This window comes from Heptranchias perlo, chromosome 38, assembly GCF_035084215.1.
Source record: "Heptranchias perlo isolate sHepPer1 chromosome 38, sHepPer1.hap1, whole genome shotgun sequence".
Classification (NCBI taxonomy): Eukaryota; Metazoa; Chordata; class Chondrichthyes; order Hexanchiformes; family Hexanchidae; genus Heptranchias; species Heptranchias perlo.
The window spans coordinates 7,873,532-7,896,080 of record NC_090362.1 but is presented as its reverse complement, the minus strand read 5'-3'; the positions used below and the strand labels follow the sequence as shown (position 1 = coordinate 7,896,080).

At 48.9% G+C, this 22,549-nt stretch overlaps 1 protein-coding gene across 3 annotated transcripts in view; it reads right to left on the bottom strand.

The window, feature by feature from the left end:
- LOC137304701 (AP-3 complex subunit beta-2) overlaps window positions 1–21,775 on the bottom strand; it is a 100,023-nt gene extending 78,248 nt beyond the window's left edge. For all 3 annotated transcript variants that reach the window (XM_067973366.1, XM_067973367.1, XM_067973368.1), the window contains exon 1: window positions 20,875–21,775. In XM_067973366.1, coding sequence (XP_067829467.1) covers window positions 20,875–21,098 — 224 coding nt within the window. In that variant the 5' untranslated portion in view covers window positions 21,099–21,775. The remainder of the gene's footprint in view (window positions 1–20,874) is intronic.
- Between the last annotated feature and the right edge of the window lie 774 nt (window positions 21,776–22,549).

Here is a 22,549-nt window from a genome sequence, read left to right as displayed (position 1 = left end):
TTTCCATTGAATCAATGGGGAGAGATGTAAAACCGGCCGCTATCACCCCTCTTACACTATCGCACAAAGTCAAAATGACCCCCCCGCATTGAGTTGACCTCCCCCTTCTCCCTCAGGATTCTCCAGTTGTTACCGAGTGTGAAGTCCCACATTAATGCTGGATATCACAGCCTTCACATTCTCCCAGACAAAGCTCCAAATATAGTCATGTACGTAGAAGAGGGTATTTAATGACGACAGGTGATCACAATACAAGCCAGCAACTGGAATAGCACTTCACCTCTCTCTGCCCACAACTTCCTGGCTGTTGCTTATATACAAACCTTCACCCTCCCCTTCCTCAGGGGTGGGGGGAGCCAAAGCTTCACCTTCCGGCAGCCCAATCATAGGAACATAGGAATTGCTGGTCGAAAATAGCCCAAGGTCCATCTAGTTTGCCTTCTACCATCCTGACGATATGATAATTGAGTTGTTGACTAATCATCAATCAGTCTCTACAATTAGTCTACAACAGACCCAGATATGAGGTGAGGACAATCCCCAGTGGTGGAGAGTTTTGGGAACTAGAGGTCCAAAGTCAGCTGTTCCTCCCGAGCATCTCTCAGATTGTTACATTCTTCCACATCTGGTAGTTGCATAATGATCCAGTATGAATGTAATGTATTTCTCCATCTCCCAGCTCTGCTGCTTTCTTCAGTAACCTTGAAGAATAACCAAGGTCACAACTGATAACTGAACTACAAGGGGTAAAGGGCAAAGGGCTGAGGACAAAGTATTCCAATCATTGGAATTCCCCATAGGACACAAGATTTATTAATCTCCTCCAATCCCATCCCATACCTATGAAAGTCTTACTGGACGATCCCAGCTCTGCAACGTCATCCCACCCCCACCCACTGGCAGTATCTGTTCACCGGGCATTCAAAAGTGACACAGAATGAGGAGGATAAAGACGAGAACTGCTCCCCCTCCAGAGTAACCTCAGGATTTCACACTGCCATGTTGTCGCGTCCTCCATAAACGCTACCCCCGCCGCCCCCATGTCCAGGATGGAAGTGCGTCACACGCCAATAGTAATCTCCGGGTACCAAACCTACCAATAGTGACCTGACTGGTCTCCAATAATTTCCCAAGCACCCTGCACGGACCCCAGTCCTGGTAATCCTTCAAGGTTACTGAAGAAAGCAGCAGAGCTGGGAGATGGAGAAATACATTACATTCATACTGGATCATTATGTAACTCCCAGATGTGGAAGAATGTACCAACTTGAGGGATGCTTGGGAGGAACAGCTGACTTTGGACCTCTAGTTCCCAAAACTCTCCACCGCTGGGGATTGTCCTCACCTCATGTCTGGGTCTGTTGTAGACTAATTGATAGAGTCTGATTGATGATTAGTCAACAACTCCATTATCGTATTTGTCTTCTTTATCCCTGAGGCTGGTCAATAAATTTGGAACCCGTTACTCCACTTCTGCCTGATCAGAGATGGGTTTTGTGCTGAACCCCTCTCCCTGGGAAACGCCTGAAGGTAGTCATAACTCTTTCCCTGTCTGTAACCTTGCAGACTATGGATAATGCTACCTCTTGAGAGGTGGGGGGTGGGGGTGGGAAACGTTCCTGAGGCTTTGTACTGCAATGTAGATAGCCATGGTTTGTGAGGCTGGTTTACACCGCCGCCAAAACATTTCAGCCGCCAGTCTCTTGTCACACATTCCAACATCCCTCAGAATGACTGGCATTGTGAATCTGAGAGATACTTTGCATCCTTGTAACACCAGCTGAGGTCTGGTTGTCAGTGTCTCTGTGAAAGGGTGGGGAATTGGATGGGGTACAGTGTCTGTGTGTGAAAGGGTGGGGGAATTGGATGGGGTACAGTGTCTGTGTGTGAAAGGGTGGGGGAATTGGATGGGGTACAGTGTCTGTGTGTGAAAGGGTGGGGGAATTGGATGGGGTACAGTGTGTGTGTGTGAAAGGGTGGGGGAATTGGATGGGGTACAGTGTCTGTGTGTGAAAGGGTGGGGGAATTGGATGGGGTACAGTGTCTCTGTGTGAAAGGGTGGGGGAGTTGGATGGGGTACAGTGTGTGTGTGAAAGGGTGGGGGAGTTGGATGGGGTACAGTGTCTCTGTGTGAAAGGGTGGGGAGTTGGATGGGGTACAGTGTGTGTGTGAAAGGGTGGGGGAATTGGATGGGGTACAGTGTCTGTGTCATAGGGTGGGGAGTTGGATGGGGTACAGTGTCTGTGTCATAGGGTGGGGAGTTGGATGGGGTACAGTGTCTCTGTGTGAAAGGGTGGGGGAATTGGATGGGGTACAGTGTGTGTGTGAAAGGGTGGGGGAGTTGGATGGGGTACAGTGTCTCTGTGTGAAAGGGTGGGGGAATTGGATGGGGTACAGTGTGTGTGTGAAAGGGTGGGGGAGTTGGATGGGGTACAGTGTGTGTGTGAAAGGGTGGGGGAGTTGGATGGGGTACAGTGTGTGTGTGTGAAAGGGTGGGGGAATTGGATGGGGTACAGTGTCTCTGTGTGAAAGGGTGGGGGAATTGGATGGGGTACAGTGTGTGTGTGAAAGGGTGGGGGAGTTGGATGGGGTACAGTGTGTGTGTGAAACGGTGGGGAGTTGGATGCTGCCCTACAGAAGCCAGGCATTTCCCCACAAAACACATCCCCTGGACTGTGTCTCTAACCGCGACATGGTGTGGTATTTATTAACAGCGAACGGTTACCGGTGGATCAGATGGGTATCAGTGCGTGTCCAAGGCAGGGAAGAGCTGAAGAATAATTGTGTGGAAAATGAAATAAACTAAATTGCTGTGTCACCTCCAGCTCTGCCGGTCCCTAACCTCACTTCACTCTTTAATAGACTCCCATTACAGTCTCTGCCAACCCACATACATCAGCCGAGTGATTCATGCCTTGTAACAGACACACATTCAGTGACAAATGTAGAATGACAGTGAGAACGCCAGAAACAGCAAGTCCAATTTATTAAATCGTTCGCACAAGTGGGGAAAACCCTTCAATATTAATGAGTCATCCAAATGAAGGCAGAGACTCACAAGGGTAAATTTTCCGATCGGGCCCTGTGTTAGTTGCACCCACCTGCCTGATTTCCAAGGGTTAGCTTCAGGTACTCGGTGTGGGTGAGCTCCCAGCACGTATCAGATCTGGTCTGGGGAGCTCACCAGAAAAAGAGGGAGGGAGGAAATTTAAAGGGCTGTGGCCACTTAAAGGTAAGTGGTTGCATATGGGCAAAAATGTTGGCAGTCTTTATAAAGGCTAACATTTTTAATGTATATTTCAGGCTTTGCAAAAGGTACAATCACCAAGTGATGGGAGCAACGCAACACTCGAACCCTTGTTTGGTGGCTGCTGAAGTGGAGCTGGTGTTGACTGGTAGCAGGGAAGGTGGCAGGGAAGGTGACTCAAGCACACCCTCCCCTTAAGGCAGTGTTACCACGCCATGCCACGAAGGGGGCAGAGGGCACGGCTGACAGTTTCTGCCATCGGCACTGCCAGCCCTTAGCTGCACGTTAGCCAGAGGCGGTAGCACCACTCTGCTCCAACTCTCCACTGACCCGGAGCCTCTGGAGCTGTTTCCAGGTGCTCATTGTCAGGTGGGTGCGTCAATTCGGGCGGGAGGGCACCAACAGCTGGGCACTTTCAGCCTCTGGTGCCACCTGACCTCCCGGCAAACCCTCCATTACCCCTCTCTTTTTCCTCCAGAAACCATATGGGGAATTCCCATTGGGAAGCCCAATCTCCAACTCCATGGGGCATGTCAAACAAAATGGCAGTTCCAAAACACTTGGCACAAAGCCTTTTGACCAACTAAGTTGACACAGGAAAGAAACAAAACAAAAGGATGAAGTAAATTGAGAGGGGTTTTGATCGAGTCGATAGGGAGAAACTGTTTCCACTGGAAAGAGGGTCGATAACCAGAGGACGCAGATTTAAGGTAATTGGCAAAAAAGCCAGGGGGGAGATGAGGAGAAATTCATTTACACAGTGCGTTATGATGATCCGGAATGCGCTGCCTGGAAGGGCAGTGGAAGCAGATTCAACAGTAACTTTCAAAAGGGAATTGGATAAATACTTGAAGGGGGAAACATTTGCAGGGCTATGGGGAAGTGGGGCTAATTCTCTTTCAAAAAGCCGCACAGGCACAATGGGCCGAATGGCCTCCTTCTGTGCTGTAGGATTCTATGATTCTAGGGGTCAGAAATAGCTTCAAAGTTCTGCTGCAAATTTCTCTTCAAATCCACTTCCCAAACTTTGCCCCTTAACAGCCGAGTTACCCATCTTCTCCAAGCAGGTCGAGGACTGAGCACTGTCCCGGTGCAAATGCCAGGAAATTGTGTGGACAGCTACATGATGTGAGCTGGGCCCAACTTTTAATATAATCAGCTGCAAACTGGCAGGTACTTCTGGAGCAATTAGAGAACACAGTCAGGAAACTGGATGGGGCAATAAACGGTGAAAACCCTGTCCCAGTGGATCTCCACCCACCGGCTTTGTGCCTGTCCACCTACCTTATTCTACCTTCGACAGGCCACTTTACCCACCCCAAAAACAGTGCAGATCGGGATCAATTACAAGGACGGTGCATGTGTGACAGAATCGATATCACGGAAGGAGGAAACCAGCAAAGTCTTACTTTCATCTTGATGTTGATAAATTTGTGCATGTTCTCAGTACATTGCCCTGTATCGTGTATTTCATAAATAACCAGAATTGACAAATCATCTTTTCCACCAAAACAGCAGCCCTTTAAAGGCAGCTGGTACTCTGGAGTTTCAGGTTAAATAAATTCCAATTACACAAACCTGAAGAGTTGGGATAATTCAAAATGGTGGCCAATGTGTGAATTTGTCACTGAAGACGTTTGTGGATCTGTTTTAAAGCAGAGAGAGTATCAAAAAACTTGAACTCTGAACCTGCTCCAAAACAACAAACAACTTGCATTTATATAGCGCCTTTGACATAGTAAAACACAATCTGACACCGAGCCACGAGGCGATATTCGGTCAGGTGACCAAAAGCTTGGTCAATCAGGTGGGTTTTAAAGAGCGTCTTAAAAGGAGGAGAGGTGGAGAGATATAGGGAGGGAATTTCAGAGATTAGGGCCTAGGCAGCTGAAGGCACAGCCGCCAATGGTAGAGAGATGAAAATCGGGGATGCGCAAGAGGCCAGAATTGGAGGCGTGCAGAGATCGCGGAGGGTGGTAGGGCTGGAGGAGATTACAGAGATAGAGAGGGGCGAGGCCATGGAGGGATTTGAAAACAACGACTGGAATCGAGGCGTTGCTGGACCTTGTTCAGTATAAAATCTGAAAGTAAATAAAGAAGGGCAAAGTGGTGTAGCCTGCTGTGCCAGGGGGCAGTGGGACACAAGTTCACACCTTCACTTTCCCCATACAACAAATTCTTGCTATCTGATGCTACTGGGAGAGATACCAAGTGGATTCTAGATGCTTCCACACAGGGAGGGAGAGAACATTGCAGAGTAGGTTACCCTGGACCACTCTGTACCACCGAGCAAAGGCCTTGAGAATGGTGCATGGCACAGGGAGACTGGAAAAGGGGAGAGAATTTGAAGTGTTTTTCTTTATTCGTTCATGAGATGTGGGCGTCGCTGGCAAGGTCAGCGTTTATTGCCTATCCCTAATTGCCCTTGAGGTGGTGGTGAGCCGCCTTCTTCTACAGGGAGAAGAGGTTTTACTACTTTAAAGGCGCTATATAAATGCAAGTAGTTATTGTTGGTGAGAGGTTCAAAACAGCAATGTAGGCCAGAAATTACAGCTGGCCAAAATCTCAGAGGGCGTTTAAAGCGTTCATGTAGTATTTCTCCGGCTGTTATTTTAATGGCGGTGTGAACCCGCGAATATTAAGTGGGTTAAAGCCTCCGCTCGTATGGTGGAGAGGAAGATCAGACCAATGCACTGAGTTTGTCGCTATTTCAATTTCAAACCTCGGGTTTAAAGATTTCTTTTTGAAAACAGTCTAAGTTTGAAATGCGCCAAGAGGCTGATCAGCATCGAAAAACGGGGGAGAAGTCTGGCTGGACCCCTTCACCAGAAGCCGGTTCGAAGATTTTGTTTCCATGACGATGAATCTGCCTCATCCCTCCAGGAACTGCTTAAAAATTACATAGAATTTTACAGCACAGAAACAGGCCATTCAGCCCAACAGGTCGATGTCGGTGTTTATGCTCCACACGAGCCTCCTCCCACCAGACTTCATCTCACCCTATCGGCATAACCTTCTATTCCTTTCTCCCTCATATACTAATCTCGCTTCCCCTTAAATGCATCTATGCTATTCACCATAACCACTCCATGTGGTAGCAAGTTCCACATTCTCACCACTCTCTGAGTAAATGTCATTATCACAGTGCTTTTGTGGGTTCCTTGACAGGGCTGGACAGACTGGATGCAGGGAGGATGTTTCCCCTGACTGGGGGAGTCCAGAACGAGGGGTCACAGTCTCAGGATACGGGGTAGGACATTTAGGTCTGAGATGAGGAGAAATTTCTTTACTCAGAGGGTGGTGAACCTGTGGAATTCTCTACCACAGAAGGCTGTGGAGGCCAAGTCACTGAATATATTTAAGAAGGAGCTGGATAGATTTCTAGACACAAAAGGCATCAAGGGGTATGGGGAGAGAGTGGGAATATGGTATTGAGATAGAGGATCAGCCATGATCATACTGAATGGCGCAGCAGGCTCGAAGGGCCGAATGGCCTACTCCTGCTCCTATTTTCTACGTTTCTATGTTTCTTGCTGTGCGCAAATTTGCTGCCGTGTTTCCTACATTATAACAGTGACTTCACTTCATAAAAAATAATTAATTGGCTGTAAAGCACTTTGGGACATCCTGAGTCGCTATATAAATGCAAGATCTTTCTTTTTGTCTTTCAGGAAGTTTCTTCTGAATTCCTTATTGGATTCATTAGTGACTATCTTATACTTATGGCTTTTAAAAATCAGAATATCCCCAATCCACGGAAACGCAGAACAGGAGCATGTGCGACAGTAAGCCCATTAATGTCTAGTCAATTGTTTGTTGGAAAAGCTGACAAATTATTGTTATGAAATAAGCTAGGCCCTGTAAAGTTGTATCGAACTCCTTACAAACACTTTTTTCTCCCCCCCCCCCATCTTCAAAATATCTGTAAACTTCCAGGAGAAATTATTTTGGGCTTGAAATGCAGAATTACAATAGGCTTTGAAAAAAAGCACCAAATAAAGTATCAAAAATCAAAGCATTCTGAGGGTCTTTGCTCCCAGACTCTGCTAGAAAACAAATCAACTCAAATCCCCTTTCTGAATCCGCCACTGCTGTAAACTGTGCTTCTGTGTCCACTTCAGGTTTCTACCCTGCAGTAAAAGTGAGAACATTGACTATAACTGCAGCTTAAGTTATGACAAAACCCATTCCCGTTACACTTCCAGTGAACCCTTCATGTGTCAGAAGGCCTGTAGTCAGGATAACTTCGTTTGCGGTCAAATTTTCTGTCAGTTTCTTTGAAGCTGTCGATGACCATTTGCTCACTCTCAAGATTGGTCTGGATGTCTCAGTGCAGCTCCGCCTATCCAGGAGATGGTGGGGGGGACAGCAGGGATGGGAGGGAGAAGGGAGATTCAGTTCCCCTTTGAAGCCATCACAGAAGGCTATTGCTGGGAGGAGATGGGGCTAATGTCGGCTGTTAGCTTGGTAACTGGGTGCGGGTTATATATTTAAAGGAGGTGTGTCCCAAACATTTGGGGGATTATTCTTGCCTCCATTATCCTGCTGCCTTTAAAAGACTTGCATTCATATTGTCCACAAAATGCAGGACAAATCCAATGCGGCCAATTACCGCCCCATCAGTCTACTCTCAATCATCAGCAAAGTGATGGAAGGTGTCGTTGACAGTGCTATCAAGCGGCACTTACTCACCAATAACCTGCTCACTGCTGCTCAGTTTGGGTTCCGCCAGGACCATTCGGCTCGAGACCTCATTACAGCCTTGGTCCAAACATGGACAAAAGAGCTGAATTCCAGAGGTGAGGTGAGAGTGATTGCCCTTGACATCAAGGCAGCATTTGACCGAGTATGGCACCAAGGAGCCCTGGAAGTCAATGGGAATCAGGGGGAAAACTCTCCAGTGGCTGGAGTCATACCTAGCACAAAGGAAGATGGCAGTGGTTGTTGGAGACCAATCAGAGCATTGCTGCAGGAGTTCCTCAGGGCAGTGTCCTAGGCCCAACCATCTTCAGCTGCTTCATCAATGTCAGAAATGGGGATGTTCGCTGATGATTGCACAGTGTTCAGTTCCATTCGCAACCCCTCAAATAATGAAGCAGTCCAAGCCCGCATGCAGCAAGACCTGGACAACATCCAGGCTTGGGCTCATAAGTGGCTAGTAACATTTGCGCCAGACAAGTGCCAGGCAATGACCATCTCCAACAAGAGAGAGTCTAACCACCTCCCCTTGACTTTCAACAGCATTACCATCGCCGAATCCCCCACCATCAACATCATGGGGGTCACCATTGACCAGAAACTTAACTGGACCAGCCATATAAATACTGTGGCTACAAGAGCAGGTCAGAGGCTGGGTATTCTGCGGCGAGTGACTCACCTCCTGACTCCCCAAAGCCTTTCCACCATCTACAAGGCACAAGTCAGGAGTGTGATGGAATACTCTCCACTTGCCTGGATGAGTGTAGCTCCAACAACACTCAAGAAGCTCGACACCATCCAGGACAAAGCAGCCCGCTTGATTGGCACCCCATCCACCACCCTAAACATTCACTCCCTTGGTACACACAGTGGCTGCAGTGTGTACCATCCACAGGATGCACTGCAGCAACTTGCCAAGGCTTCTTCGACAGCACCTCCCAAACGCGTGACCTCTACCACCAAGAAGGACAAGAGCAGCAGGCACATGGGAACAACACCACCTGCACGTTTCCCTCCAAGTCACACACCATCCCGACTTGGAAATATATCACCGTTCCTTCATCGTCGCTGGGTCAAAATTCTGGAACTCCCTACCTAACAGCACTGTGGGAGAACCTTCACCACATGGACTGCAGCGGTTCAAGGCGGCGGCTCACCAACACCTTCTCAAGGGCAATTAGGGATGGGCAATAAATGCCGGCCTCGCCAGTGACAACCACATCCCATGAACGAATAAAAAAAAATATGGTGCCTAACATGACCTCGGGACGGCCCAAAGTGCTTTATAGCCAATGAAGTACTTTTGAAGTGCAGTCATTGTTGTAATGTAGGAAACATGGCAGCCAATTTGTGCACAGCAAGATCCCACAAACAGTAACCCTATAATGACCAGATAATCTATTTTAGTGATGTTAATTGAGGATAAATATTGGCCAGGACAACGGGGAGAACTCCTCTGTTCTTCTTTGAATGGTGACGTGGGCTCTTTTACGTCCACCTGAGAGGACAAACAAGACCCTCGGTTCAACATCTCATCCAAAAGGCGGCACCTCCGACAATGCATCCCTCCCTCAGTACCAGCCTAGTGAGAAAATGAGTATCTGGAAAAATTCAGATTATGGGAGACTGAACTGGCTCCACAGTTTACTGAGAGGTCACACTCAGGCTAGTGATTTGCTGCACTGCAGTTGTCCTGAACGTTAAACTGAAGAGGGGCCCTCAGGTAATAAGCCAGCTGGCAGCAATGGCACCGTGGCCTCCCTACCCAGTAAAACATTCATCAAGAGAGCGTAGACGCTTATCTGCAAATCTGTGATCAATCTCACCTCTCTGGACACAAAGACGCTGAAGCCCCCCCCACCAGTCAAAGGGAGGATTATAAAAGGTACAGCAATTGTGTGAAATCTAATTCACACTGCAGTATTCATGATACCAAACACTCAACATGAATAATGGATCTGAAACCCATGGAAAAATCCTACTGACCCAGCAACAAACTCCCTCATCATTCACACACCTACCCATCAATGCGAATTGGGTTCGAGCCCCACTTCAGAGACTTGAGCACATAATCCAGGCTGACACTCCCAGTGCCAGTACTGGGGGAGTGCTGCAATGTCGAAGGGGCCGTCTTTCGGATGAGATGTAAACCCGAGGCCCCGTCTGCCCTCCCAGGTGGACGCAAAAGATCCCATGCAACTATTTCGAAGAAGAGCAAGGGGAGTTCTCCCCGGTGTCCTGGCCGATATTTATCCCTCAGCCAACATCACAAACAGATTATCTGATCATTATCTCATTGCTGTTTGTGGGATCTTGCTGTGCGCAAATTGGCTGCCGTGTTTCATACATTACAACACTGACTACACTTCAGAAGTACTTAGTAGGTTGTAAAGCGCTTTGGGACGTCCTGAGGTCTGATAGGCGCTATATAAATGCAAATCTTTCTTTCTTTTGGATTTTACAGGACAAATAGCTAATATCCAATTACAGAGAGGACAGTAGGAGAGAGACAGAGAAGGGCCTGCTGACCCACTAATTATCAGTAAACATGCGCTCAGTTTCCATCTGTATGTTGACGACACACAGCTCCACCTCTTCACCATCAACTCCAGCTCCATCTGTGGGGTCAAACTGTTCTGCTGACATCAAGCAGTCAAGGATTCAGAATCACCTACCACTGAACACCAGGAAGGCCAAACAACATTTTCATTCGGCTCCCAACCAAAAAAAAATCTGTACCCCTTGCTCCCCGACTCCATCCCCCCTCTCCCTGGCTGCTCTCTCGGGCTGAAACCCCACACCTTACACATCACCGAGACCATGTACTTCCACTTCTACAATATCCTCTGCCTCCACCCTTACCTCAACCCTGCTGCCGTCGAAACCACGTCACAGCCAGGATCTACAATACCCACCCTTGCCAGCCTACCACGCACAATCGCCAACATCGTCCTGAACTCTGCTGCCCACGAACAGTCAACGACTTGCATTTATATAGAGCCTTTAACCTCTTAAAACGTTCCAAGGTGCTTCACAGGAGCAATTATCAAACAAGAGTTGACACCAAGCCAAAGAAGGAGACATTAGGACAGGTCACCGAAAGCTTGGTCAGAGGTAGGTTTTAAGGAGCGTCTTAAAAGGAGAGAGGCTGAGAGGCTTAGGGAGGGAATTCCCAATAACGGGGCAAAGGAGGCAGGGGATGCACAAGAGGCAGAGTTGGAGGAACGCAGAGTTCTGAGAGGGTTGTAGGAGATTGTAGACTTAGGGAGGGGCCAGGCCCTGGAGGGATTTAAACACGAGGTTGAGACTTTTAAATTTGAGGCGTTCATGGACCGGGAGCCAATGTAGGTCAGCAAGCACAGGGGTGAGGGGTGAACGGGACTTGGTGCGAGTTAGGATAAGGGCAACAGAGTTTTGGATGAGCTCAAATTTATGGAGGGTGGAAGATGGGAGGCCAGCCAGGAGAGCACTAGAAGAGTCAAGTCTGGAGGTACCAAAGGCACGGACGAGGGTTTCAGCAGATGGGCTGAGGCTGAGGCAGGGGCACAGATGGGCGATATTACAGAGGTGGAAATAGGAAGTCTTGGTGATGTCCCACACTACATCCCCGATCCTCGCCAGCCTCCAGTGGCTCTGTCCGCAGTTCTTCAAATTCAAAATCCTTGTGCTCATGTACAAATCCCCCTCGGCCTCACCTCACTCCATCTCTGCTCCCCGTTCCTGCACCCCAGTGCAGGCCCCTCCTCACACCTGCTCTACTGTTGGTGGCCAAGCCTTCAGCTGTCCCAGGCCCACTCTCTCCCCAAGCCTCTCTGTCCTGCCACCTTCCTCCCTTCCAAAACTTCCTTAAAACCTCTCTTATAGACAGTGCTTTTGGTCATCCATCTGAACTCGTACTGCATGGTGAAGCACCCTAGGACGTTTTCTACATTAAAGATGCTAAATAATTGCAAAGTGATGTCTTAAATCAATCCGGGTGCAACCAATCACAACAGAAATAAGCCACATTGTCTAATTGTGAGCCAATCACAACATGGCGATATGATCATATGATTTTGCCTCATGGAACACCACTGGCCAATCAAAACACAGCAGTCATGTCGCAGAATCTGCGGTCAATGCACTCAATTACAGAACTCAACCTTGGACAATTTACGTCTCTGCACGTAGTGATTGGTTAAGTGGCTGTAATATGGTAATGAGTCCCTCAGAATGCTGGGGCTCGAGGATCCAGCACCTGCTGAGTGAATACAACAGGTTCCATTTTGACTTACTTCATAAAAGTGGTGAGAAAGGAGCAATGGAATGCTGGTGTGACAGAGGTATGTGTCTAAACCTGCCTCACGCTTCCCCCAATTAAACATCGCAACTATTTCGTCCATCACCCGCTCATACATTCCTGCACAGCTGCTAACATTTGAACCCGAGTTTCCCTCAGATTAAGTTGGCCAACCGACCAGATGTTCCTCTTACAAGAGCACTAGATAGTTACAGACAAGGGAGCCCGTTCACTCGTCTCAGCTCATCCATCCAGAAAAATATCCGACAGTTCCCCCTCCGTACCATCCAACTGCTTCTTAGATGATTCCTGCGCACTTGCCATCACTACACTGCCCAGATGTTCATTCCACATGTTGATCGCGCTTTAAGGAAGAAAAAAAACACTTGAATTTCAAAAGTGTCTTTCACGACCTCACGGTGTCCCAAAGTGCTTTACAGCCAATGAAGTACAACACCATCTAGCATTTATTTAGCGCCTTTAATGTCGTAAAACATCCCAAGGTGCTTCACAGGAGCGTTATCAAAAAAAGTACACTTTTTGAAGTGTAGTCACTGTTGTGATGTAGGAAATGCAGCAGCCAATTTGCGCACAGCAAGCTCCCGCAAACAGTAATGTGATAATGACCAGATAATCTGTTTTTAGAGATGTTGATTAAGGGATAAATATTGGCCAGAACACCGGGGAGAACTCCCCTCCTCTTCTTCAAAACAGTACCAAGGGATCTTTCTGTCCATCTGAGGGGGAGACGGGGCCTCAGTTTAACGTCTCATCCGAAAGACAACACCTCCGACAGTGCAGCACTCCGGTGTCAGCCTAGATTTTGTGCTGCAGTCTCTGGATTGGGATTGAACCCACGATCATCTGACTCAGAGGCGAGACTGCTACCAACTGAGCCGCGGCTGACACCCGACTGGGTAAGGCCTTGCTAGTTTGCACCTGTGCTCGCGTGTGCTACGGTTACAGTTTAATTTGAACTAGTGTATTGGATTTCATTTTTCTCTTCCACTTATTATCTTTTATATCTCTCGAAAGCCAACTATTGGCCAGGACACCGAGGATAGCTCTTTGAAATAGTGCCATGTGATCTTTTACGTCCACCCGAGAGGGCAGGCGAGGCCTTGGTTTAACGTCCCATGAGGGAAAATATATGAGCGAGCAGAACGACAGCACATGAAATTTAAAATGTAATTTCTCCATGAATGGTGTGAAATAGTTATATTTGTAGTTGAAGTCGAGAGGTTTTTAGTAGATTAAACACTCAACATGGCCAATCACTGTGGAGCAGCAATCAACAAATAGAATGCTGTACTCGCATTTGTCACACGACTTGCCCGTGAGAAAAAATTTCCTCCAACTAAATATTGGGAAGACCAAAGCCATTGTCTTCAGTCCCCACCGCAAACTCCGTTCCCTAGACACCAACTCCATCCCTCCCCCTGGCCACCGTCCAAGGCTGAACCAGGCCGTTTGCAACCTTGGCATCCTATTTGACCCTGAGATGAGCTTCCGACCACATATCCGTTCCATCACCAAGACCTCAGTAACATCGGCAGTCTCCGTCCCTGCCTCAGCTCAATTGCTGCTGAAACTCTCATCCATGCCCTTGTCACCTCTAGACTAGACTATTCCATGCTTTCCTGGCCGGCCTCCCATCTTCTATCCTCCAACACTCTGCTGCCCGTATCCTAACTCGCACCAAGTCCCGTTCTCCCATTACCTCTGTGCTCGCTGACCTGCATTGGCTCCCGATCCGGCAAAGCCACAATTTTAAAATTTTCATCAGTGTTTTCAAATCCCCTCCCTATCTCTGGAACCTCCTCCAGCTCTACAACCCTCCGAGATCTCTGCGTTTCTCCAATTCTGGCCTCTTGCACATCCTCGATTTTAATCGCTCCACCATTGGTGGCTGTGCCTTCAACTGCCCTAAGTTCTGGAATTCCCTCCCTGACCCTCTCTCTCCTTTAAGACGCTCCTTAAAACCTACCTCTTTGACCAAGCTTTTGGTCGCCTGTCCAAATATCTCCTTATGTGGCTCGGTGTCAAATTTTGTTTGATAATCGCTCCTGCGAAGCGCCTTGGGACGTTTTACAATGTTAAAGGTGCTGTATAAATGCAAGTTGTTATTGTTGATAGATTTTTGTTAAGCAGGTTATCAAGGGAAATGGATCAAAGGCGGGTAAATGGAGCAGAGGTACAGATCAGCCACGGTCTAACTGAATGGCGGGGGCAGGCCCGAGGGGCCGAATGGCCTCCTCCTGTTCATATGTTCCTAACTGGGCACAGGGATTTCTTTTTTTGGACTTGGCAAACCATTTGACCTTGAGCAGAATATTCGCATTCAGATAACGTATGGATCCCCCACATGCACTGAAACATTGTTTGACCCTGACTTGGGCAGACACACGCGCACACACACACACAGAGTCAGTGTACGTTTCCCCTCCCCGGTACACGGTCAGATCCAGAGCAGGATAAACACTTGATAAATGAAACCACTTTTGAAGGTCAGCAGGTCATTTGCTTCTTAGAAACTAAATCATGTAACAGCTTTTGGTTAAAAGTTTCTGTTGGACTGCACTCGGAAGGGAGGGCACTGCTCACTGCATATCTCTGTGGAGTGAGCACTGAGAAGGAATCTTTGGTCGACAGGTAATAAATAACCCACGGGCTTCAATGTCACATTTCACCGGGCTGTGCCGTGGAACGGAAGGCCAGGGTCGGCCAGGGCATCCACCAATCCTCAGCCAGCTCCTTCGATCCCACTGTGCTGTCAGCAGGGGGGGGGGGGAACGGCGAGTCGAGGCAAAGCTCGACTCCATGTCGGGGTCGCCAACCCTCCAGGATTGCCCTGGAGTCTCCAGGAATTGAAGACTAATCTCCAGGACACTGCTGGGAGCAAAACCGGGAGGAAAATCGGAGGGACGTTAAAAAAATAACTCTGCTTTTCTTCATTATCTTTGAACATTTCGGTTTGTTAGTTGTAAAAATATTGGAAGATGGGAAAAAAAGTTGTTTTGACTGACAGTCAAAAATCATCCAATTGGCTGTGGGAAGGCTGGACATGTTGGGAGTGTGGGGGAGGGGCAGCCAAAGGCAGAAGGTCATGTGATGAAACCTCCGACCAAAGTTGGCAACCCTAACTCCATATGAGAGAGGAGATGGGAAACGAAATCCCAAGTGAGCTTCACCTCACTGGACAACAACAGTAACTAGCATTTATATAGCACCTTTTAATGTAGTAGAACGTCCCAAGGTGCTTCAGAGAAGTGTCATCAGACAAATTTTGACTCCGGGCCACAAAAGGAGATATATGGGGCAGGTGACCAAAAGCTTGGTCAAAGAGGTAGGTTTTAAAGGAGTGTCTTAAAAGGAGGAGAGAGGGGTAGAGAGGAGGAGAGGTTTAGGAAGAGAATTCCAGAGCTTAGGGCCTAGGCAGCTGAAGACACGGCCGCCAATGGCAGAGCGATGAAAACCGGGGATGCCCAAGAGGCCAGAATTGAAGGAGCGCAGAGATCTCAGAGGGTTGTAGGGCTGGGGGAGGTTACAGAGATAGGGGAGCAGAACAGAACCCAAGGAGGTTGCAGGCAAAGGATGGCAGCAGGCTGCCTGGGAATTGCACACTGGTTTCGGGCCCAGGAAAAGGAGGAGAGAAAAAAAATTTAAATCACAGACGCAGGTTCTTCTCCCACAATTTTTCACCCCCTCTCTCTGCACCCCCTCCCCCTGAAGTCAGCGACTTGGGCTTTCTTTAAAAAAGAAATTGAGAACTAGAAATGAATGCTCTGGTTGGTGCCGTGACCTTTTACATGGTGACCTTTCACCAAGGAATCTGGGTTTGAATCCAGGCCAATAATAACAACAACTTACATTAATATAGCCCCTTTAACGTGGCAAAATGTCCCAAGGCGCTTCACAGGACAATAAGATGCAAGTCGACTCTCTCTGCTGGCTGCAGGGGTCCTACGTTAAATGAGTCTGGGCACATCAACCAAGCTCCAAATGGATGTGTGACCACAACACAGGACTGCCTCCAGTTTTGCTAAAGGAAGAGTACGATTCCCTGGTGGTTATAGTTACAGCCACCCAGGGGTCGTGAGTTCAAATCGCACCGTGGCAGATTACATTGTGGTACGTTGGTCATTTATGGGCTGCCATTGTGGGAAAGGAAATGACCATGAAAGCTGCTGAATTGGGCTTTTTATGACCAATGGTTTACTGACGTCCTTCGGGAAAGGAACCTGTCAATTCTTCTAGGTCTGGTCTTCGTGACTCCAGTCCCACATGACACGTCTGATTCAAGGCACGGGCAATAAATACGGACTTGCCATTGTCGCCCACATCCTCAGAATTAAACAAAATTGCCAATTTCACTCCTAGAGGCCAAGGGGCTGAATTTCCTGGCTCCCCCTACCCCCATCCGGGTTGCCCCATTTCTCTGAGCCCGGGTACATCTGAATTTGCTGGGCCGGGGGCTTTAGCGTGGCCCTCAGGCAGGTCCCCTGCCCACCAGCAACCCCACCCCCACAATCCCCTACCTCCCAGCAGGGCCTTGTGGCAGGATTCATGGAGCAAACCAGATCGGAAGTGCAGGCCTGTTGGCGAACCACAGCCCGAGGCCCTCTGGCTCGAAAACAAAGCAAGGCCTGCTGAAAAACAAAAAGACTGCCCTCCTACCTTCCGGCCTCACTGCCAGGCTCCCCCTCACAGCCCCCAATCTGAGGGCGGTCACCGGCTTCTTCCAGGCATCCATGACAGTGGGCGTCCAACCAAGAGAAGAGAATACTGGGGCAGGAGGGCTGAGAGCATTGTCCCTCCTTCCCCCCACCACCTCATTGACCTGACATTGTTGTGTCCACGTCAAATATAAATGCAGGCCCATCTCTGACCCTCCCACCTTTCCCCAGGGAGCCCTGGAAATCCCAGAGTAATGTGAAGGGTTGGAGGGGGGAGGGGTGGGACAGAGACCCAGTGTTATTTGGATCTCCTCCCCTCGCTACCCCCCACAAATCCCCTTGCGCCCGGGCATTGGACGCCACCCAGGAGACAAAAGCCAGGAAAATCAGGCCCCCGTTAAGGTTGACCGGTGTCAGAAATAGCAAACGTTACCCTCGGAGGTTGGGGAACGAGTCCGGGGAGCTTTGCTCTGAATCTACTGTTGCCTCAGGTCAGCACCAAGTTCTCCGTGACTAGGGAGTGCTGGACGTTGCCCCTAGGGGACAGAAAACTGGACCTCAATTCTCCTCAGCATTGACAACCTTCTCAAAAGCGCACAAACGCAAAATTAACTCCAAAAACAAATTAAAAAGGGAGGGTTTGCTGCTCGGGTAGTGTCAGGGCTGAAACACACGGTTACCCGTCTCACTGATACCATGACGACGATTATATTCACATCTTAATACAGGAAGAGTTATAATAAACCGTGTCTTATGCCCTAAGTCTATGCAAAGTAGTGTAACAAATTGTGTTATGTGCTTTTAATAGAGTTATGGGGAATGTTAATGGCTGTTCTGAGAAATACAACAGATTTGCCTTATCCACCCTCAGTTGCAGAACATTCCAGTTAATTGCAGCCCTCTTCCAGATCTGGGTGTCCGATTAAACGACTCGTGTGGGTCTGACTGTTCACGAGCTGACAGTGATATCGATGCAATCGTGACTGTGACTGAATGCTGGGAGATGACAGGATGTAGTTACAGTGACTCTGACTGGACGGTGTTCACACAGGCCTGTATAAGGCGCAGTGCGGTCAGCACAGCAGAAAGATGGCAGAGTTGCTGAAAGAGATGGAGGCCGTGGCTATTCCGGCTCTGAAATGGCAGTTCTGCGACAAGGTCGTTCATGGCTGTTCCTGATGCCCAAGCTCGCGAGTCCGTGCCTGGCCTTTCCCTTCTGGAACCACCGGAAGAGTGCCATCGAATAATTTCCCCCTGAACTGTATGCCTTTAAAGGGGCGTGGGGCAAAGTCACCACGAGGCAAGAATTCCTCTGATCGGTGTATTTGTAAAGATCTCCTCTGCTCGCTGTTTCTGGTTAAACCGTACGGAAATTTTAAAACAAAACACTTAGATTCTCGGTGGAAATATCCCTATTTAAGTGTCTGAATTGTCACATTTGGAAGTACTTTCACCTCAGAGTCAGTAGGTCGTGGGGTCAAGGCCCACTCCAGAGACTTGAGCACAAAATCCAGGCCAACGTTCCCAGTGCAGCACTGAGGGAGTGCAGCACTGTTAGAAGTGGCGTCTTTTGGTTGACTCGTTAAACCAGTTGAGGCCAGTCTGCCCTCTCGGGTCGGTGTAAAAGATCCCAAGGCACTATTTGAAGCAGAGAAGGTCACTTGAAGAAGAGCAGGGGAGTTGTCCCAGAGTCCTGACTGACATTTATCCCTCAGCCAACACCAAAACAGGTTATCTGGTCATTTATCTCACCGATATCCATGGGACCTTGCTGTGCGCAAATTGTGTTTGCCTACATTACAACAGTGACTGCAAAGTACTTGGGGACGCCCTGAGGATGTGAAAAGCGAGGTACAGATCAGCAGTGATCTAATAGAATGACAGAACAGGCTCGAGGGGCTGAATGGCCCTCTCCTGTTCCTATATAAATGCAAGTTCTTCCAGTTATTTGGGTGCTGTAATTTACTCGTAGCTCCACAGGCACGGTTGGCTATTCCCCTGTAATACCCAACAAAATAAAACTCGGCGTAACTTTAATTCGGATTGCATGACTTGTTGACAAGAATCAACAGTTTGTTACAATCTGCCAGTGACGCCCATCGCCGGCGAACGAACGGTTTGCCTTAGAAAACGGGAATGAAACCACCACTCGAACCTGTAGCCGTTACCACGGGTAACACAGGCTGGAGTCAGCTTCAGGAACACGACACATCGCACAGGGGAGGGCAATGCGGTTGATGTTGAGTATATGGACTTTCAAAAATAGGCGTTTGATCAAGTGCCGCATAATAGGCTTGTCAGCAAAATTGAAGCCCATGGAATAAAAGGGGCAGTGGCAGCATGGACACAAAATTGGCTAAGTGACAGGAAACAGAGAGTAGTGGTGAACGGGCTGGAGGAAGGTATACAGTGGTGTTCCCCAGGGGTCGGTGCTGGGACCACTGTTAATTTGATATATATTAATGACTTGAACTTGGGTGTACAGGGCACAATTTCAAAATTTGCAGATGACACAAAACTTGGAAGGGTAGTGAACAATGACAAGGGTAGTGATAGACTTCAAGAGGACATAGACAGGCTGGTGGAATGGGCGGACACGTGGCAGCTGAAATTTAACGCAGAGAAGTGCGAAGTGATACATTTTGGTAGGAAGAATGAGGAGAGGCAATATAAACTAAATGGTATAATTCTAAAGGGGGTGCAGGAACAGAGAGACCTGGGGGTATATGTGCACAAATCTTTGAAGGTGGCAGGGCAGGTTGAGGGCGTGGTTAAAAAAGCATCCAGGATCCTGGGCTTTATATTGGAGGTTTTGAGTACAAAAGCAAGGAAGTTATGTTGAACCTTTATAAAACACTGGTTCGACCACAACTGGAGTATTGTGTCCAATTCTGGCGCTTTAGGAAGGATGTCAAGGCCTTAGAGAGAGTGCAGAAAAGATTTACTGGAATAGTTCCAGGGATGAGGGACTTTAGTTACGTGGATAGACTGGAGAATCTGGGGTTGTTCTCCTTACAACAGAGAAGGTTAAGAGGAGATTTAATAGAAGTGTTCAAAATCATGAAGGGTTTCGATAAAATAAAGAGAAACTGTTCCCATTGGCGGAAGGGTCGAGAACCAGAGGACACAGATTTAAGGCTGCGATTGGCAAAAGAACCAAAGACAACATGAGGAAAAATTTTTTTAAGCAGAGAGTGGTTATGATCTGGAATGCGCTGCCTGAAAGGGCGATGGAAGCAGATTCAATCACGGCTTTCGAAAAGGAATTGGATAAATACTTGAAGGGAAAAAATTTGCAGGGCTATGGGGAAAGAGTGGGGGAATGGGACTAACTGGATTGCTCTTACAAAAGAGCCAGCATGGGCTCGATGGACCGAATGGCCTCCTTCGGTACTGTAACCATTCTATGGTTCGTCGTTCAAATGACACCGGAAACCAGAGCCCTCGATAATTGAGTGTCGGCTGAGGCTCAGTAGTAGCACTCTGGCATCTGAGTCCCACTTCAGAGACTTGAGCACAAAATCGAGGCTGACACTCCAGTGCAATACTGAGGGAGTGCTGCACTGCCTGAGGTGCCGTCTTTCGGATGAGACGTTAAACCGAGGCCCCCGTCTGCCCTCTCGGGTGAATGTAAAAGATCCCACGCCAGTATTTCGAAGAACAGCGGGGGAGTTCTCCCTGGTGGCCTGGCCAAGCCAATATTTATCCCTCAGCCAACATCACAGTTTATCTGGTTGCTGTGTGTGGGATCTTGCTGTGCGCAAATTGGCTGCCGCGTTTCCGACATTACAACAGTGACTGCACTTCAAAAAAAGCACATTGTTGGCTGTAAAGCGATTTGGGACTTCCTGAGGTCATGAAAGGCGCTACATAAATGCAAGTTCGTTCTCTCTTTACTGCCTCGTGACCCAGTCCGTAAACGCCCGAGGGGAGGGGGAATGGGGGGACTTTGCTACGTGCTGCGCGTCTCCTACCGGATGGGTTGTGTCTGACCCGCGTCGGCCGGCTCGCCCCCCTGGTGCTCGGGCTCGGGTGAGGATTTCAGCAGCCTCAGCTCGTCGGGCTGCACCGCGTTGTACCAGGCTTGCTGGCTGCTGTCCGCACTCAGCACCGGGCTCTTAGCTTCCTCCTGGCACAGTGGCTTGATCAGGTTCACAGCCGACGCCGGGAGCTGCAGCAACTTCTGCATCGGTTTCATCCTCTGCTGCTCCCGCTCTCCGGCCAATGCAACAGTCTCTCGCCCAGCACACAGTGAAGGAATTCCACTTGTAGCAGCCCCTGGAGTGATGGAGGCTCACCGGCACATCGAGCTCCTAAATTTCTCTTTGTGGTTTGCACAGCTCTGTTTTTCTATCTTTCTGACTTTCTGTGTCTCTCTGTCTGTGTGCGTCTGTGTGTCTCTCTCTCTCTGTCTGTCTGTCTCTGTCTCTGTCTGTCTGTGTTTCTCTCTCTCTCTCTCTGTCTGTCTGTGTCTGTGTGTCTCTCTCTCTGTCTGTCTGTGTGTGTCTCTCTCTCTCTCTCTCTCTGTCTGTGTCTGTGTCTCTCTCTGTCTGTCTGTCTGTGTGTTTCTCTCTCTCTCTCTGTATCTGTGTCTCTCTCTGTCTGTCTGTCTGTGTCTGTGTTTCTCTCTGTCTCCGTCTGTCTGTGTCTGTGTTTCTCTCTCTCTCCGTGTCTGTGTGTGTCTGTGTGTCTCTCTCTCTCTGTCTGTCTGTGTGTTTCTCTCTCTGTCTGTCTGTCTGTCTGTGTCTGTGTTTCTCTCTCTCTCCGTGTCTGTGTGTGTCTGTGTGTCTCTCTCTATCTGTGTCTGTCTCTCTCGGTCTGTCTGTATGTCTCTCTCTCGGAGCTGCTTCTCACTCACTGCCCCTGCCCGCCTGCTTCCACTCTCTCAGCCACGTTTACAGGCTCTCCCCTCGTCGGCTCTTCCCACTGACGTGTGAGTCAGCAAACACAGCGTGAGCAGCCGCCTCCTTCACCTCCCAGCACAGCCCCAGCCGGCCGCTAGGCAGGGGAAACATTATGCCAAAATCTGCCTGGAGGAAACCCGACACCACACACACACCACACACTGACTCCATCAGGCTGATAACGCAGCTGTCAAGAGGAAGATTAGTTCAGTCTCCTCCATGGGGTGGAACTGCCGATCAGAAAAATGCAGCAGACAGATTCAAAGCCCTTTCCATTCAGAGACATTTCTGCCCCTCACAGTCTTCAGTCAGACCAGACTGGCTCTCGGTGGAGAGTTACTGTTTAATGGTCAGTCTGAGACAGTCCAAGCTCAGTGTGTGAGGTTCAGCCAGTGGGCCCCACCAGCTCACAACCCCCCCCACCCCCCCCCGCCACCTCGTTTCAACTTAGTTTCTACCAGTTTCAAAACCTTAAACATCAATTGAGATTTTGCGACGCTCGACGCCCCCTCCTCTCCCCACCCCGCCCACCCGACATTAACCCCGACGCTGCCATCGTCTCCTCGAGCTCGATCTCAGAGGGGAGGGAAGGTGGTGCCCACTGATGTTTGTCTGTGTAAATGACCATCGGAACCTGAGGAGAATGTGGGGTCGTAGGTGCCAGGACCGGGTATAGTGAGCAGGAGGCTTGTGATCAGGGCTGGCAATAGTGAGCAGGGGTCTCGTGATCAGGGCCGGCAATAGT